Source organism: Phocoena sinus, chromosome 8, assembly GCF_008692025.1.
Source record: "Phocoena sinus isolate mPhoSin1 chromosome 8, mPhoSin1.pri, whole genome shotgun sequence".
NCBI classification, from domain to species: domain Eukaryota; kingdom Metazoa; phylum Chordata; class Mammalia; order Artiodactyla; family Phocoenidae; genus Phocoena; species Phocoena sinus.
This window is the reverse complement of record NC_045770.1, coordinates 73,532,167-73,551,028: the sequence shown is the minus strand read 5'-3', so window position 1 is coordinate 73,551,028 and position 18,862 is coordinate 73,532,167. Positions and strand designations below refer to the sequence as shown.

Sequence of the window (18,862 nt, the reverse complement as noted above, 5' to 3'; positions counted from 1 at the left end):
GTGTGTGTGTGTGTGAGATAGGCCAGAGTTCAGGCAGGAGCAGCTAATTAGCTCTGGCTGCTGGCGATTCTGATCTACAAAGTACACATCTCCGCCAGGCACATCCATTTCAAGGTCACGCTAATTCCCCACTAACTACCGGCAGTTCTCAGCACGGAAGAAGCGCAAATGACACACACGTCCGGCACAGGCTAGAATGTGGTCAGTGGGGCAGAAGACCCCTGAAAAAAAGCAGAAGTATCATTTGGCGAGGAGAGCCCACCTGGACTGCATCTCAGCTTGTGCTTTTGACGGCTGGTGTGGCGCTGGCTGGTGAGGCTGGCACAGGGCTTGGGGAGCGGCGGGCACTTGTTGCTGAGGAGCGCCAGCCTGGCACTGGGAGGGGGCCCCGGCCGCCGGGGACACGGCAGGCAGCAGTGGCGAGGGGAGGTACGGCTTCTGGGGCTGCTGCTGCTGCTTGTACCGGGAGAGGCTGAAGAAGAGGCCTAGAATGGCCTTGAGGTTTCCATTCCTGATTTCTGCAAGACAGTGAAGAGGTTCTGGTTAGAGGAGGAAGCCTTTCTGGGGAGCCCTGTCTCGCACCCTTTCAAGAGGCTGCTTCAGCCCTCGCACGAGTTTTAATTCCTCTAGGATATGACAGATTTCCTGAACACTTAATTGGTGGCCCAGTCAATTAAAATCAGGCCAAAACCACAAAGAAATTAGTTGATTCTCCCCACTGGGATTAGAGTGGATACCCGAGGCAAGCAGCAACTGGGATGTCTGGTGAGTGCCAGGGGGAAATTCTCAGGAAGGACACAACTGAAAAAGACAGAGTCCTGAGCAAGACCGTGCTTGTTCAGGACACAGAGCAAGCTGTCCAGGGACAGAAGCACTGAGGGAAACTCACCGGTCTCCACGCAGCCCTGCCCAATCTGTGCTCTGTACTTCAAGCCACCCGGAGTGAGCCAGTGGCTGCCGACCCACTCCAAAATCCTCGCCCTGCTTCGCCCAATCATCCTGCCCTCAGAAGGCTCTGTGTCTCTCTTGCCCATTGAATAAATAACTTGAAATTGGGGTGGGTGTGGGAATAGGAGATAGGGGTTGTTTCTATAAGGAACTCACACAAAAATTCTCCTATATTAAAAGAAATTTGTGCAGAGTGGGGCTAAGAAAATTTTTTATTCCAGATGTAATTTTTCCAATGTTAAAAAGTGCATTTGCCTCGAGGCATGTATTAAGTGCTGCAGAGAAGAAATAAAATACTCATTCACAGGCAGAGACTGCGGACGCAAGGGTGTTTCCCCTTGGGCAATCCCTCCTTTTCTGCAGTTCTTTTAACACCAGATGCTGATGGCCAGGGTCTAAACTGACCCTGAGGGTAAAGTAATAGGGCCACCCAGCATGGGGGGCAGAGAAGAAGTGACCTAGGGGCTCCCTCTGCTTTGCTTCCACCCTTAGGCAGAATTTCTTTTTCTGAACTGGCAAGGGGGTTAGAGGGAGTGGGGTTGGAGGAAGGGAAGCCCCCCTCCCCGGTGTGGGTAACACACACCTCCAAGTTAGCCCCAGGCTGGGCAAGAGGATGCTGACAAAGGAACCAGAGTTTCTTCCAAGGACCAGTTGAGGGGCAGAAGGCATGAATGGGGTTCTTTCAGAAACAAGCCCCGTTCCCTGCAAGCCTGTCAGTGCCCTGGGGTGTGATCCTGCTGATCAGGTCAGGCTGAATTACTTCCTGTTGGAGAGTTCCTCTTTCCAGCCTCTGAAGAAACTGACAATACAAACTACTAAAATCCAACTTTCACCCTCTGCGCTTCGGGAGCTAGCATGTGCTGATTGTGGGACAAAAATGTCAGGAGCCCAGCTTTCAGAAAACCAAAGCCATGAGTTGCAGTCTGTACTCTACCACTTACTAGCTGTGCAACCCTGGACAAGTCACTTCATCTCTCTGGGCCTCAAGCGACAATACTGACACACAGCTTGCCCCATCACACGGGGTTGTTTTGCAGATCAAACCAGAGCAGAGATGTGAAAGCACAACTCTAAACAGTCACGTCCTTCACTGGTCTCGGTTCCTGTATGACCACAGCAGCCTCAGAATCCTGTGGGAGATTCCCATGCAGCTCCGGTTTCATGCCTTAAGTCACGGTTTTTACCATGTGACCTTATAATTTATCATGCAAATTACATCATTTTTGAGAGTGGGAGGGAGACGTTCTTGATTACATTAGGAAAACAGGTGTAAGCCAGGGCTGACTTGGACAAGTCAAGAGGCTCGTAAACCACTGTGTGCAATGCAGGGAGCACAGAAAGTTTCCCCAGATGTGGGAAAGTCCCCCCGTTTCTCTGGGTAGCTCAGCTTTAACCCTTCAGCTCTGCTTCCTTCTCCATCCTAAGGAAACCAAAGGAGAACACACCTGTGGCCTGTTGCGCTTCTGCTTCTATATGTTCTGACAAGGACACCGGTGTCACAGAGTATGAGGCTTGGCTGGGATGATTCAGTTTATACATTGAGTTTTTGTAAGATTCAACCTCTGAGCCTCAGTGTTCTTCTTTAAGATGGGCATTTTCCTCACGGGCAGATGGAGGGTAAAGGGACACACCCCTGGGTCCTTAGCTGGACAGTGACAGGAGGCAGGACAGAAGAGCTGGCGTGCAGGTGACGACCTGTTATGGAACTCGGGAAAACAATTTCCCCTCAAAATTGAACTCCCTGAAGGGTGAAAACAGAGCTATAATCATGACAGATGAAATCTATGTAAGATTTTAGTGCCTTTTATAGAGCTACTACTAATTAGTATATATCAAGAGAAGCTTTTTACATACATGATCCCATTTAATCCCTACAACCTGGAAAATGAGGCCTATTTTATCTCCCTTTTACTTAAGGGGAAACAGGCTCAGAAAGGTTTGCAACCTCTCCAAGGTAATAAATGCTGGAGCTGGGATCTGAATCGAGGTTTTCCAGCTCAAAGCCCAGGCTCCCAACATGGTGTAACCAGGCTACTTACATACCCATCATGGGTTGTGTATTGAAAAGCACACCAGATAATGTTTTATTTAAGTTAGCTCATGGCCATATAAGGATTCTTTATTCTCCTTCTAGAAATATTCTTGTATTATGGGATGTGTCAAATATCCCATAATACATTTTTTTAAAACCATGCAAGAAAAACAAAGAAGGGAAGAACTAGCAATTCAGCATATCCAAGGGCTCAGGGGTTGCCCCCTGCACAAAGCAGGCATATCCACATCGGGACCCCTTAACCTACCTGCCCAGCCCAGGGCAGATGAATGGAGCTGGCTCTGTCATATTCTCTCTCTGCTGTGGATGTTCAGTCATTTATCGTTCATAACTGTTCTATTATTCCTGAAAGCATCTTTTTATTTGTGACAGTGGAGTGCTCTCATAAATACACTTTTTCTTAGGAGGAAGCATCTTTTTTTTTTTTTTTTTTTTTTGAGGTACGCGGGCCTCTCACTGCTGTGGCCTCTCCCGTTGCGGAGCACAGGCTCCGGACGCACAGGCTCAGCGGCCATGGCTCACGGGCCCCGCCACTCCGTGGCATGTGGGATCTTCCCGGACTGGGGCACGAACCCGTGTCCCCTGCATCGGCAGGCGGACTCTCAACCACTGAGCCACCAGGGAAGCCCAAGAGGAAGCATTTTTATTATAAAGATCACTGATTGTTAGAGCCACAAAAGCCTTGGGTTTGAATCTCTCTAGTCCATCATTTATGGACTTCAAAGTTTTTCCAAGAGTCAACCTCTCTGAGCCGCAGTTTTCTTCTTTAAAATTGGCATATGTGTGCCACACCTTCCCCACAGGGATGCTATGAGAATTAACAGAGGATTAATGAGAAAATAAGGGCAACGCACCTAGGACACGGCCTGACTCTGTATTTCCCTTTTGGGTTCAGAAAATACCGTCACTGTAACTGCAGCCCCCTCAGAACTCAGCACAGAGCCCTTCAACCACGAGAAAACTAAGAAGCCCTTCTTCCTGCACATCCCCTCCAGGCCACAGTCACAGGCGTCAAAAAGAAAATCAACCATGATAATCTCATTTTACAGAAAACACAGTGGTCATCTTTTTAAAACAAACAAACAAACCAACCAGCTCTACTGAGATACAGTTTATATCCATAAAGTCAAGTGTGTGATGAGTTTTAGTAAGTTTAGTAAATTCTAGTTTTAGAGTATTTCCATCACCCTAAAAAGTGCTCATCTGCAGTCAATTCCCAAACCCATTCCCCCAGGCAGCCTCCGATCTGCTGTTTCTATGGATTTGCCTATTCTGGGCATTTCCCCATAAGCAGTCTTCTGCATCTGGCTTCTTCCGCGGAGCATCACGTTTTTAAGGTTCATCCAGGTGAGAGCGTTATCACTAGTTTGTCTCTTTATATTGCTGGGTATTATCCCATTATATGGATAGACCACATTTTATCCATTCACTAGTTGGCGGACGTTTGGACTGTTTCATTTTCTTTTCAGAACACAGGACTCAAGCGTGGTGAATGCTCTGTTTGGGAATGAGCCACACAGTTTATGCCATGGGTGGTCCAAAATAGCTAGAATTGTGTTCTCTTCCTATTTCCAAATGGCATTTTTCTGTGTGCCACGAGGCCTGGTAAGCTGGCTCCGCGGGCTGTCTAAAAACAAAATCCACCAGCCCACAAAAATGTTCCCCTCATGACATTTCCCGAGGCTTCGGAAAAAGAACATCATTCTGTTTCTGATCAACTATCCTCACCCTCCTGATTTGTACAGAAGGAAATAACTGTAGACCTAGAGAGATATGACTTGTTTAAGGAGACATGAGCTAGGCTGGTATCTAAACCAGCACGAGAACCCTGTTCTTCTTTCTCTCCTATGGCTGCACCCACGTAAACTGAAGAATAAACTACACGGGCCATAGTCCAATTTCCACTAGAATTCAGTAGGGCGTTGATTCTGAACCTCCTTGGGTTCTGACTGATCTCCATAACCACTGGCTGGCGATAATCTGCATGGATGCTTTAGGGGGATGTTGGGCAAGAAGGGAGGATAATAGAGTTATTCTCTTTCAATATTGTTTAAAAGAAACCTCAGGCCTGCTTTAGTAAGGCATAATCGTTGGAATAATCTAATACAAAGAAACCTGCTTTGTAGGAAAGGGATTGGGAGCCAAAGGGAAGGCTGCCTCAGACGGCAGTCTCAGAATTCCTATTCAATTCCCTTAAGCCACGGTGTAAGGTCACCGGGCGGATTCGGGATTGTGGATTCTGTGGCATTGCTCCTCCAGCTGGGCCGTCTACATCACCCACATTCAGCATGTAACTTTCCACCCCACTCTGGCAGCCCTTCTGTGTAATGCTCAGCAAAGCCCCTCAGCGACTGCCCACAGGGGAGGTGGATGAGGGGGTGGGAACAGAGCCAACAGGGCCCCCTGCCGGTGAAGGACAGAAATGGCCCCGCTCACCGCCAAACTCAGGTGACCTGGGTAGGGAGAGATGGAGACAATCTACGTGCTGCTTTTACCCTAACTGTCCAGAAAAAGCGCCTGCTTTCTGGCTCAGGATGAAAGGAGGTGACAGCTCAGCATCAGGTCTCTGGCCATCAGGGCAGCAAACCCAGGTCTGAACTAATCAAGTCGGCAACCACTTTCACTCCTAAAGCACATACGCCCTGTTAGAGTCACCTGGAAGCATCTTCCTGCCTCTGTTTCTCCAACCTGGAAGATGAATAAAAAGCTAGTCCTTTGTTCCCATATTACCTATGCCCCAACGTCTATCTAAATTTCCCTTCACCTTCCTTTTCCGATTGGTGAAAGCCTATTCAACTTGTAAAACCCTGGAGAAACATCACCGTCTCTGAGAAGCCCCTGCCTGCCCCAGGCAGAGCTGATCGTAGCCTTCTTTGGGCACCACTGGATCCTGTACACACCACCAGCACAGCTCTCTCACTAACTGGAATTTAAAGCTAGTTTTGTATGACTAATGTGACTCTCCGTGTACGCCGGTGCCTAGCACCGTGCCTGGCATATAGATGTGCCCGGCAAATGCGTGCTTAAACAAATAGGATATGTCTTCACCTCCAGACCTCCGCTTCCCCATTACAGGAGGATGGGCTCAGGGCCAGGTAGCGCAAACCCCAGGTGTTCTCAAAACTCCCAGGGATAAAGGCCATTCCTCCTCACAGGAACAGGTTTACAGATGGTTGTGACAGGTGGAGTGAGGGGTTGAAGTGATCTGGAAAATCACCCCGGGCAGGCTGAGGCCCAAGCTCACAGGACTCTGGCAAGTCTCCAGGAGCAAGCGGATGGGTCCGATCTTGGGGAACACGCAGGGGACAGGAAAAGCCCCAAACCAGCAGCATCTCCACAGGGCTCACCTGGGCCTGCAGCCCCTGCTCGCAGGCATCAGCTGTCTGTGCCCTGGAACAAAGGCTTCCTGTGGCTCTCTCGCAGGCAGGCCAGGACAGGGCCTGAGCTGCTGAGATGCTTCAAGGACAGGTGCACACACGCTCCCCGGTTCCAAACCTGGCTTTAGTCCCTGGGAAAGGGTGGAGATGTGCCTATGAGGCTTTCCAACCGCGGATTTTTTTTTTTTTTTTTTTTTTTTAAATCAGAGGAGGAGCCTCAGGGCAATTAATCATCTTCAAAAGGAAAACAAAGAGCATTAATATTACATGATTTCGCTCGGGTGTCCGCGGTCAGGAAACCGGCAGCCCGGGCTCCCGGGCCGAGGTTCACGATGTCGGAGAAGGAAACGAGGCAGAGCGGAGGCTCCCCGGAGGCCAGTGGGGTGACTCAGCGACACACAGGAACTGATACGGCGCAAGGAGGAGATCGAGGCGCAAATCAAAGCCAATTATGACGTGCTGGAGAGCCAAAGAGGCATCGGGATGAACGAGCCACTGGTGGACTGCGAGGGCTACCCCCGGGCAGACGTGGACCTGTACCAAGTCCGAACCGCAAGGCACAACATCGTCTGCTTGCAGAACGATCACAAGGCGGTGATGAAGCAGGTGGAGGAGGCCCAGCACCAGCTGCATGCTCGCGACAAGGAGAAGCAGGCCCAGGACCTGGCCGAGGCCCGCAGGGAGGCCATGAGCCATGGCCTGGGCCAGAGCCAGGACCTCAGCCCTGCTCAGGCCTTCGCCATAGCGAACAGCATCAGCCCCGGCTCTCCTGCCAGCATCGCAGGTCTGCAAGGTGGATGACGAGACAGTGGAATTTGGCTCTGTGAACACCCAAAACTTCGAGTCGCTGCAGAACATTGGCAGTGTGGCCCAGCACAGTGAGGGGAAGGCCCTGAACGCGACAGCAAAACGCAGAGGGGAGAAATACCAGCTTAGACTCGTGCCAACACGCTGGGCGGGAAAAGGACTGCTGGGCTGCAACATCATTCCTTTGCAAAGATGACTGTCCCTGGGGAACAGAAACAGGAAAGCATATTCCCTTGCCCCAGACTTGGGTCTAGTGGGCATTTCCTCCTTCTCTTCTCTTCCTTAAGCTCAAGGATCTGGAAGAGGCTGGGAGCCTGAACTTCTAGGTGATGGAAACGCTGTGGCCTCCCAGTGTGATCTCTTGGGGTTAACGCATTGTTGAAATCTTGATTTGTGTTTAGCATCTTTTGCAAATTAGGCCATGGCCCTAAAGGGGAATCCTGTGGATTGTGAGCAAGTGGGCGGGAGTTATTCTGGTAGGTGCTGATGCGACTTTATTCTTCTAGAAATTTTGGTTTTTTTTCCCCCAAATAAACAGTTTTACAGTGTTAAAAAAAAATTACATGATTTCTTTTAACACTATAACGATTTTCTAGTAGTTATGGGGGTGGTTAGAAGTGTAGATAGTGGTAAGCAGTATAAAATACCAGGACTTGAATCAGCAGATGTGAGTAGCTTGACCACTGCTGACTCTGTGGGCCTCCCTTTTGCCACATGGAACAATCTCTTTGGGCTATAGTCTCCTCATCTGTAAGATGGGGTAATATGAATACTGATCTCGGAAGGTTGCTGTGGGGGATTAAATAGGATATAAACTAAAATGTGTACAACACTTAGCCCAGTGACTGTACATGGCGGGTCCTCAATACATGATTTCCACTCCTATAACTTAACAGTATGTCAAATGGAGGTACTTCCTGTAGCCCTGAAATTGTGAATAAGGCCCATTTGAGGAAAACAGGCTCCAAGTACCCTTGCTTTGTAAGTTCAAGGAACTGACAGAAGTTGGGACCAGTCACCCTCCCACAAGACTGCACTAGTCCAGAATCAGTCTTACAACCAAAGACCATCATCACCAGCCTCTACCCACTGCGCCCAAAATCAATACAAGAAGGTCCAGATGAGAGAATGTCATTGAGGGTGGGCGTGGGTGGTCACGACTGATGATCACAGAGACAGGATATCTCCTCCCCTCACCAAGGAACAAGACAGTGGGGTCCTTACACTCCTTGAAGTCGAGGGAGTAGAGGCTTCAAGAGAATAACTCCAGGTGGTGGTGCTGGTATGTCCCAGGTGGGACACCTACTTAGCAGGGACCTGGCAGATCTGCCTGTTTGCCACCTAAGCTGGGGAGAAAGAGCTGGAGAGAGATTGTATGGCGGGGACTTCCAGGTGACAGGAGGCCTGTTCCATCACTACAAGTGGAAGACAGAGCCCATACATTCCTGCTGCTCTATGGTGGGTAACGCAGGGACTGTGAGACTGAGGCCTACGGCCTTACCAGGACCACCTTAGTGTGGGGACGAAGAGGGGCCTGAATCAGGGGGATGGAATGTGATTGCTACCAGCTGGGGGTGAGCCAGAAGAGCGGTCAAATCTCACAAGAGACTACCGAGGCCCTGGGAGCAGCGTGGGAGTGAGTGCCGGTCAGCAGGAGGGCATGCAGAGACCCCCAGTGGGGACAGTGGCAATGATGGCCCACCAAGAGGAGGGCAGCAACCTCACCACCAGCAGAACTCTGCTGCCTCTGCTGCTGCCCCAATCCTGGAGGCTCAGGCACAGGAACGAGGGAAGGGAAAGGAGGTCAAGTCCTCACACCCCCCAGCCCCCCTCAACCTTCCAAAGCCACCTGCACTGGGGGGCATCGGGGAAAAGAGCTTTGAGTCTGAGACTGAAGTTTAAAAATGAACAAGACTGAGTCTTAAGTACTGACATAATCTGTTCTAATAACTGCACAAGACTGAAGAGAATGGGTTCTGGCCCAGGTATCATTAAATGAGTCTCAACCAAGCAGGAAAGATGGGGGTCAACATAGCACAGGTGGGGGCAGTTACTGAAAAACTTACTGCATGGTTATACCCCAGTGACTGATTCCTCAACACACTGGTTCCAGTCTGCTCTTCTCTGCTCAGACTCACAAGGGCCACATCCCACCACCGACCAGGGGGCTGGGGCTGAGTCTGTCTGCACGATATGCCTTCATGGGCTGCCCAGCATCTTCCGAGACAGTGTTCCAGCCAACAAAGGTTCTAGATCTTTTTTGATTTCTTTCACCCGTACATGGCACGCCCACATTTTATCCATCTGCCTTCCCCAAAGACACCATGAGCAGGAGCTCCGAAATCACAGATCTGGGTTCCAATCCTGGCCCTGCCACTCACTCACTGCGGGCTTCATAACTTCTTCCAGGGAAAATTTCCTCATCTGTAAACTCAGCATATTATAAATTCCAGCGTCAGCTGTGAGAGCTGGAGCTGATGCAGATAAAAGCCTTCAAAGCACAGTTGGTACTTATTCATTCAACAAATATTTGTTGAGTAGATTCTCTACGCCTTAAGGTATAGAGAAGATGGGGCAGGGGAGAGACAGGACAGGCAGAAGGCAGGACAATGGGTAGACAGATGGCGGGGTGGCCAGGGTCACCTCCAGGCCACATGAGATGAAGCTGGCCTACAAAGTATGCATCCCCTGGAGCCCTTTCTGCTAAGCGTGACTTGTAGGAGAGAAGCCCCTGCTGATGCTCTGCTGTGGGTGGGGTGCACAGGCCCGGGATCCAATCATGCCCAGGACCTAGGAGGAATGTGTGCCCGCCACCTCCACCAGCACGAGAACTCTACCAGGAGGAAGCAATGTGTTCCTTGGAATAGAAATGCGCATCTCCCTACCTCTCCATGGAAACACCAACACCAACCCCTCACGCCCCAGCGATGCGCATGCCACGTGCCATTCAGCCTAGACCTCATCCCCCCCAGGAGGAAGGCCCAGAGCAAAGGAATCCTCCACGGACCCTGCTCTCAGAGCTGAGATTAAGGCTGACCACCGAAAGCTGCCTCAAGAGACCTCTGGAAGCAGTGTGACCGTGTCTGACCCGGGACAGCCCCAGCCTGTTAGAGGTCCCACTTGGGGAATTCCGTGCAGAGACACGAGACGCCAATAGCGGCCGCACACCCGCAACACTGGAAGAGACTACAGTCCAGAAACACAGCCAGGAAAACCAAGCTTTCACCACACAGCAGAGCACAGGCAAGGAACAGGCCCCAAAAGGATCACGCTTGCAAACCTACGCTACACTGGGCTGCGTCCTTCCGCACCGCTCCCCGCCTCCCCAACCCTAACTACCAGAGTCAATGCTAACCAGCAACTCTGCAAAACGCGACCAGGAGAGGGAAAGGTGGTGTCATCTGAGGCCCATGCTGCTCTACCTGTTCTGGGAAAACTGGAGGAGGTGCAGCCTAATGAGTTTGGGAGGATGCTGGGGCCTCTGGCCGCTCGGGAGCTAGCAGCTGCTTGTATTTACAAACAGGAGAGAGACAGAGCAAGTTTCCAGAGTGAGCTGTTGCCCGAGGAAGCTGAGAATTCAGACCGGCCATCTCCAGACCAACACCTAATGAACAGCGAACCACCAGCCAACGCTAATGTGCTAATTAGCCACAAAACTGGAGTTAATGAAAAACTAATCACGGTGTCAAAATGGAGCACCTCATTAATAAATCACATGCTTTTTTGGGGGGCGGGGGGGAGCTAGGAAAAGTGCTGCTTCTTCTAATAAAATTAAGAGAGAAACCCCAATAAAGATGTTTAAAAAAAAAAAAAAACAAACTTTTTAAACAAAAAAAAAAAAAAAAAAAAAACCAAATTAAAAAAAAAAAAAAAAAAAAAGAGAGAGAAGGATTAGGCATTTTTCCCTGGGAACTTGCACAGTTTAAATATGCTCTGTGGTTAAGTGTTCTCTCTCCCACAGATAAGGCTTGGCTTGATAATTAACTAAATTGCCGGTCGCGTGAATCAAATCGGTGTGTTTGATGAAGCCCTTCTCAAAGAGAAGCAGCTCCGTCTTTACTGCTCCCCCCGTGTCTTGCCGACAAGGCTGGCACAGTTGGATTGGCACTCTCAGAGATTCCTTAGGTGGTCAAAAAGTTGGAGTGCAGACAAGCATTGAGTGGCCTCAAAACCCGAAAGAGACAAAACCGGGAAAGCCCACCAGCACCCCTTGGCTTGACTCTAAAAATGTCATCAATAAGTAACAAGTGGGCATTTCGAATGATAAAGGGCAGCTTTATGACAAGGGCTCAGACTCACCTTCTGCAGACAGCCCCTGGATGTTTATTCCCTTAGCCGCCAGGAAATTCAAGCAGGCATCTATGTTTTCAATCTAGGGGGGGAAAGAAAAAACAATATACACTCAATAAATGTTCAGTCTTCTCCAGAGCCACCTCTTATTAGGAACAAAAGTCTATGTCAGCGAGAGGGTTCATTGTGCATTTGCTAAGGTTCTCAAAGAGGAAGAAATGACATGAAAACACCGGATGGATAGATGGATGCAGGTCAGTACTCTCCTTTGTCTGTACTTGCACAGGAAAAGGCTACCTAATAGCCCAATCACACGCAGTGCCAAAAGTCAAGGCCTTGGATTGCTCACGGCTGCCAAAAAGAACCAGGGCGGAATTGCAGCTCTCGTGTTGATCACTGTCACCAGTGTTATCCTGAACACTTGAGCGGCTGCCAGAAACAGAGGTGGGGACAAGGTTAGGAGACCCTTCCACCTACCAGCAGCTGGGAGAGACTTCCCAGCCCCCAAGGAGGTGGGCAGTTAAGCATAAAAAGAGTGAATGAGAGTCTCAGCAGGAATCTGGGTAGTGTTTACTCACAAAATTCTCAGGATGGCAGGCATCACAGAGGACGGGGGAGAGCTGCAAACTCACCGAACCTCTCTGTCCTCTGTGTTTTCTGTGGCAGAAGGGACCCGACCCCACCAGGGTCTGGGAGGCCTCCCAGGCTTTCCAGGGCTGATGCCACGGCCAAGGGCAAGCTCACGTCCAGCCCTCAGGAAGGAGCAGTTAGATCATTCCCAAAGGTCTGATTTGCCTTCAGTTGTCAGGGCTAATTATTTTTTGGTCTACAGGAAACTGTTCGGGCTCGAATCATGTCAACGGTGACCAAAAATAAGAGAAAGTGCCTCGGACTTGGCACAGGGAACTTCGGATTTCACACGGCTTGCCTTTCACAGAAGAGATCTTCCTCACCTCCGCAACCCCTCAGCCCCCGCCGGACTTCCCAGGCTCAAGCCACAAGCTTATGAACTCCAACCAGTATTTGACCCATGGGGTTTGTTGTGAACTCATAAATGACTCTCTTTCACAGCGTACATGTGACCCTTCTCCCTCCCCTCCCCCCAGCAATAGCCTGATGGTTCCTTCAGAGCCACAGAGCGAAGTGTCTCCATTTTACGAGCTCTCATTTGAGTACAGTCTGGCTCCAAGGCAGTCTTCCTGAAGTTCATGTCCACCCTCCCCTGATGTCTGGCATTCTCCTTCTCTGCTCCCGGTCTTCACAGCTTCCAAACACGTTAAATTAAGCTCAGGGACACCTGAATAAAACTGCATCCATTCTAAAAGAATCCGCTCAACCCTGAGCTTGAGGTCACTCCATCCTCACAGTTTTTAGCTCAGGTTCCCAATCTCTTTCCCAGCTAACAGCTCACCTTCCAGGGTCTTCACCTGGGAGGCATTTTCTCATCTCTAAGAAAAGGGGTAGAATGCAATTTCCTACCAACGAAATAAATGCCGATGCTACACGTTATGCCTGCCACCATCGCAGAAAATTGTTTCTCACAGAGAGGGAGGAAAAATGAGATGGCTTTCAATGAGATGGCTTTCAACTCTCCTTTCTTCTTTCCAACGCAGGATGACTGACAGTGACAACCAAGTGCTACCACCTTGGAGGGAAGGGGGGCGAGGGGGAGCACGAAGAAGGAAGAGAATGGCTGGGAGGACCCTGTGCAAGGTGTTTTGGAGCAATCGGCTTCCATGTAGGAGTGTGATAAACATCACCTCTCTAAATGTTATTGCACTCTATTACAAAACCCTGCTTTTGAGAAAATACCAATCCTTATTTCGTGATATTGTATACAGTGGTAATAGACCAAAACCATACAAAAGGATTTGTGGCCTCTACACAAAGGCACTAGTATTGAAATCATGGTAAACTTATAAAATTCCTCTTCTACCACTTGTCTCTTCCTATAATCCTATCCTACTTTTTTTTTTTTGGTGTGTGTTTATTGTTTATCTATTTTTTAAAAATTTATTTTATTGAAGTATAACTGATTTACAATAGTGTGCTAATTTCTTTGTACAGCAAAGTGATTCAGTTATATATACATTCTTTTCCATTATGGTTTATCACAGGATACTGAATACAGTACCCTGAGCTATACAGGACCCTACCCTACTTCTTCTAATCTAATATCTTACACATGGCTCTGAAGGGAGGCTTTGGCAATTATGACCCCATAGCAAATGAGAAGAGAAATCTGACCACCCCTGAATCTGTTAATGCAAAATCAAAAATAGTGCACTTGGTATTGATATTTATCCTGGGAAGTGTCATGTAGGTGGGCTGACATGGGTAGGTTTAGTTTTTCAGCAACAGTGTGGCAGTGTGGCACTAAATACAAAAAAAGGGACACCTGCCAACATATGCAAGAAGAGCACTGCTCTACTAACACTGCAATTCTATAGAATTTTCCCTCCAAGGAGCATGAAGTACGTTTCCTTGTCACATCTATGGAGCATCTGATGTATGTAGCACCATTTAAAATCCATGGTAGGACTTCCCTGGTAGAGCAGTGGTTAAGAATCCGCCTGCCAATGCAGGGGACACGGGTTCGATCCCTGGTCTGGGAAGATCCCACGTGCTGCAGAGCAACTAAGCCTGTGTGCCACAACTACTGAGCCTGCGCTCTAGAGCCCACGCTCCAGGACTACTGAGCCCGTGTGCCACAACTACTGAGCCTGCGCTCTAGAGCCCACGCTCCAGGACTACTGAGCCCGTGTGCCACAACTACTGAGCCTGTCCTCTAGAGTCCACGTGCCACAACTACTGAGCCTGCGAGCCACAACTACTGAAGCCTGCACGCCTAGAGCCTGTGCTCCACAACAAAAGAAGCCACTGCAATGAGAAGCCCGCGCACCGCAACGAAGAGTAGCCCTGGCTCGACACAACTAGAGAAAGCCCGTGGGTAGCAACGAAGACCCAACGCAGCCAAAAATAAATAAATAAATAAATAAATAAATAAATAAATAAAAATAATAAAAAATAAAGTCCACGGCAATTTCTTCTTGCAAGGCTACCCTTGGTACATTTCAATTCACCCATGGGGCTTTCTTTTTAAATGTTAAATTCTGTTAAGGGGAGAAATAATTATAAACAGGTTACCTAGAATATTTCCTCTCTCGTTGACTTTTGTTACAGTCCTATCATTCTGTCAACCAATTTCATAATTTTGATCAATAGTTCTTTGCTGAGTAGGGAGACTGGGAAAGGAAGATTTTGCCCCCCATAGGGCATGTGGCCACATTTTGGGTTGTCACAACACTGAGGGAAACTGACATCTAGTGAGCAGAGGCCAAGGATGCTGCTAAACACCCTACAAGGCACACATCAGTTCCCTCCCAAAAAGAATTATCCAACCCCAAATGTCAGCAGTGCCAAGGGTGAGAAACCTGAGGGATGTGATTCTTTCAATCACTCAATCAACATCACTGTGTGGATGTCTGTTCTGTGCCAGGCATTGTGCTCGATTCTTTTGACAGTGTTGGTCGAGTCTTCCCCCAAGTCCGGGAGCCCACATTTACATAATCCTTCTCTTTAGGGTCCACAGAGCCGCTCGACATACACCCCCTGACTCCCGTCCATTTCCAGGAGAATCAGAGCATATAAACAAGGGAAGCACTAGGATCTCCCTACATTAGGTGAAGGAGGAGACCTAAGGGCACTAGGAATGCTTTCTCCTAAAGAGGAGATGAAACAGGGGACGCTATCCAGATGGCCAGATTGCACTCCCAGAAAATGTAAAACCTGAAAATAAGAACTTGGGTCGTCATTTAAAAGACGATTCATAAGCCCATCAAGCGCCTTGAATTTTTTCCCCTCTACCATGAATTCTCAGCTCACAGAGGAGTTCAAAAAACATTCCTCAAGTTTCAAATCCACTGTTTAATAATGTTCCATTAAGGCTAAAAATCACTCCCAAGAAGGCGGCCGAGACCCACGCTCTTTTCATCTGCACCCCAGGAAGGGCACAGGGCTGGGAAGCAGCATAGGGTCAGATGTGGATTCCAACCTCCCGCTTCACTTGGAATGAGATCAGAAGAGGAGAATGTTTCTTTGATCCATGCTCTCTTGTGATTCAAATTCACCTTAAGGTTTTCTTATAAATACTGTTCAGGTAAACAATCCATCCTCCAGTACCACTGAGGTTGCAAACTCCCACCACATCCCTGGAGGGGACAGGACGGTGGCAGGACCCTGGGGCACTCAGCACAGCACAGTGAGGCCCTAGTGCCCATCTTTAACGAGGCTCATGGCTCATATGGGATCCAGACATGCAGTGCAAGATGAGGATAGGATCCTGTTAAAGTTGAGAGGCAGAGTGAAGGAAAAGACTCTTCACCAGCAAAGTATGTAAATACAACGAAAGTTGTTCATTAACACATAGTGGCCAATATAAACTACTTTCCAAAATTAGCTGAAAAAAAATCTGTGCGAAGTCTAACATTCCAGTGTTGCTGATGGGTGGGGAGGGGCCCTGGGTGAGAAGGCTGTTGTAGCTGTTGCCATAGAAATGGGTCCAAGAGCTCTGGAATCAAGCTCCTGGAGTTTGCTAGCTGGGGTAGAGGCAGGAAGCTGAGAAGGGGGACCACAACACTGGAGACCCTGGGAGCAGAAAGGAGCTGGATGGAGGAGTGGGCGGAGTAAGGGGACAAACCAAGACCAAGATGTACTTCCCAGAGTTTCCCTTTGTTTGGGGCCATATGTGGCCTCAACCCTGTGTGGTCCGTGAACATCCAAGAGAGAAAGGCTGCAATTAAGCCTTTCTCCCACTCTCAGCCAGGCTCTCCATTCCAGAGTTGAATAGCTTCTCAACAGTCTCTAAACTTTAGACCTGCAGGGCAACTTCCATGGACCATGTACGTTGTAGCCTATGTCTCCCACATCCAGAAATACATCCCCAAACGGGCCAGGCACAGAGCAAGGAAAATCAAAACAAATGGCAAACAACTGGAAAGAGAAGGGAGGGGGGATAGGAGGCAAATGGAAAACTTCACATTTCAATCATGATTAAGGCTGGACTGGGTCTCATGATAACATAAAATACGCAAACCTCAGAAGCACTGCTGTATATCTCCTCGGTAGCTTAGAGACTGATCAAATACCATCTGTTGTGGCAGTTGTCATGGTAGCATTTTTCTCTGAATACCAGTGTAGCTGAGTGCAAAGCGCATGAAAATGATTAATGCAGAAGAAGACCATCTCTACCGGCACTATCGCAGCCCAGGGGAAGATGGGGCTCTGGGCATAATGAGTAAATGGGGTGCTAGTTTTTATGAGTTCAGAGTTTGTCACCGCACCCCTTGACGGTCTCCTTCCTGAGAAGATGAAATTGGAAGGGAGACAAACAGATGCTGCATTAAAGTCAGGCATGGCCACAGCCATTTTTTAAAAATCATGAAACGCCTAGAGCTTAAGTAGTGGGAGACCTAGACCCCAGACACGGCTGAGCGAGAACTTGCAAGTTCTAGGGACAGTAAAAGCACAGTGTAGCTTCTTCTTGAGCCTCTTATCAACACAAACAACGTCCTCCCAGAAGCGTGTGTGATCTTCACACCTGATACTGCTACTTGTCAACAAAAACAATTATCATTCATTCATTCATTTACCCATTTCTTCATCCATATTTACAGAGCACCTTCTGGGTGTTAGGAAATGTGTTGGTACTGGGTATACAGTGGTGAATAAAAGAGACATAATCCCTGACCTCTAGAACCTACAGTCTAATGTAGGGGAACTGGCACTAGATAACCAGGACACCAATAGCATCTGTCATGTACTAAAGGACAGGATCTAGCCTGGGGGGGATGGGGAGTCAGGTAAGAATTTAAGGAAGAGATAGCAAGTTGGTCCACAGAGACAGGGCTTTTTGTCTGTTCTGTTCACTGATGTAGCTCCAAGCACCTAGAAGAGCACGGGGAGCATGGTAGGTACTCAAAAACGTTTGTTGACTGAAGGGAAATTTGAGCTGAGACGTAAGAGTGAGCTGGGCACCGAGAGTGGGGAAGAGAAGAACATCCCCATCGCAGGGGACCTCAGGCTGGAAAGCTTTCATGCAGGATGCAGCCCAGCATATTCTGAGAACCAAAAGAGCTGGAATGACTGGAGGCCAGTGAGCAAAGGAGAAAAGCAATGAGAGAGGACACACAGCAAAAGCAGAGTGCTCGGCCATATTCAGGAGCTGATGTGGAAAAGGAGAGAAGGGAGGGGTCCTTCTTGTTCTTAAAGAAGCCTTGACACTCCATTACCATGGCAACAGGAGCCAGGCCAAGCCCTCTGGTCTGAAAGCAGCAGGATGGGCTATGTTGTGTTAGGGATGGATCAAGCAGTGCCTTCAAGGTGGGGCTCCAGTGACATCCAGGCTGGGCACCGAGACAGGGAGGGATGGGAAGGGTAGGGCAGCATCTGTGGTCACACGTACTAGGAAGTCTGTTTCCTATCTAACAAGCCTCCATGCTCTCCTGACACTCCTTCCCCTGACACTTTCCAAAAATAAAAATAGAAGAAAAAAATAAAAACAAGAAATCCAACCATGAAACCAAGCCAAAATGTACTTTGGGGAACTGCCCTCCGAAATGCCTGTCTCACCAGTGTTGCCTTTTTGCTCTGCATTCCTAGGGACCACGACCTGATGCATGATTTTCCAGCTTCACTTTTTTCTCTACTTATGTCAGTGTTGGGGTCCAGCAGCGTCATATGGTCACTTACATGGTCATGGGTCACAGTATGGTCCGGGAGATGCACACCACCACAGGACAGAGCAGGCAGGGCCCAGACACTGTAGTTTTAATTTTAGAAGGGGACCCCAGAAAAAGGGAGATGTATGCTGGTGCTTCACATCCGCCCAGGTGGGGAAGCGTTCAGGAACATCTTTCCTTGTAAGCCCCAAATGCTGCTGCTTACTTGACAGACACAGAAAGCCATCTTTGGCCGGTAGTACAAGGGGCTCCATACCTTCTGTCCAAGCTCTGGCCATTCAAGCATCAAAGATTTCAGAAAGTCATCTCTAGCTCTCTTGGTGGCTCTGAAACAGAAAGCTTGAGAACGTGGGACTCGGGGGCTGGATGGAGCTTGAGTCCCTCTGTCAGACTGTTTCCCGTGCTGCTTTAATGCCTTGCCCAACTCCTTCCTTTAATTTGGCAATGTTATCCTCCTTATCTTTTATAATATTTATAACTTAGGCTTTCCAAGATGTTGTCAAGAATTCCTTTTTAAAAAAATTTTATAGGAGTCTCTCTGCTGTTACAGCAAATGGGTAAGTCCATATGGATACAAAAAACATCTCTCTAGAGGAGTAAAAAATATGGAAAACAAGAATCTCAAATTCCTCCAGTAACTATCTTTT

The 18,862-nt window shown here is 48.7% G+C and overlaps 2 protein-coding genes across 3 annotated transcripts in view; one reads left to right on the top strand and one right to left on the bottom strand.

The window, feature by feature from the left end:
- NAV2 (neuron navigator 2) overlaps positions 1–18,862 on the bottom strand; it is a 332,163-nt gene that overhangs the window by 224,126 nt on the left and 89,175 nt on the right. For both annotated transcript variants that reach the window (XM_032640399.1, XM_032640401.1), the window contains exons 4-5: positions 11,485–11,557; positions 263–518 (exon numbers count right to left, since the gene is read on the bottom strand). In XM_032640399.1, coding sequence (XP_032496290.1) covers positions 263–518; positions 11,485–11,557 — 329 coding nt within the window. The remainder of the gene's footprint in view (positions 1–262; positions 519–11,484; positions 11,558–18,862) is intronic.
- On the top strand, positions 6,609–7,493 carry LOC116757919 (26S proteasome non-ATPase regulatory subunit 9-like). Its single transcript, XM_032640402.1, is given in 3 exon segments — positions 6,609–6,766; positions 6,768–7,170; positions 7,172–7,493. Coding segments are annotated over 3 exon segments (669 nt in total). The 5' UTR covers positions 6,609–6,710; the 3' UTR covers positions 7,382–7,493.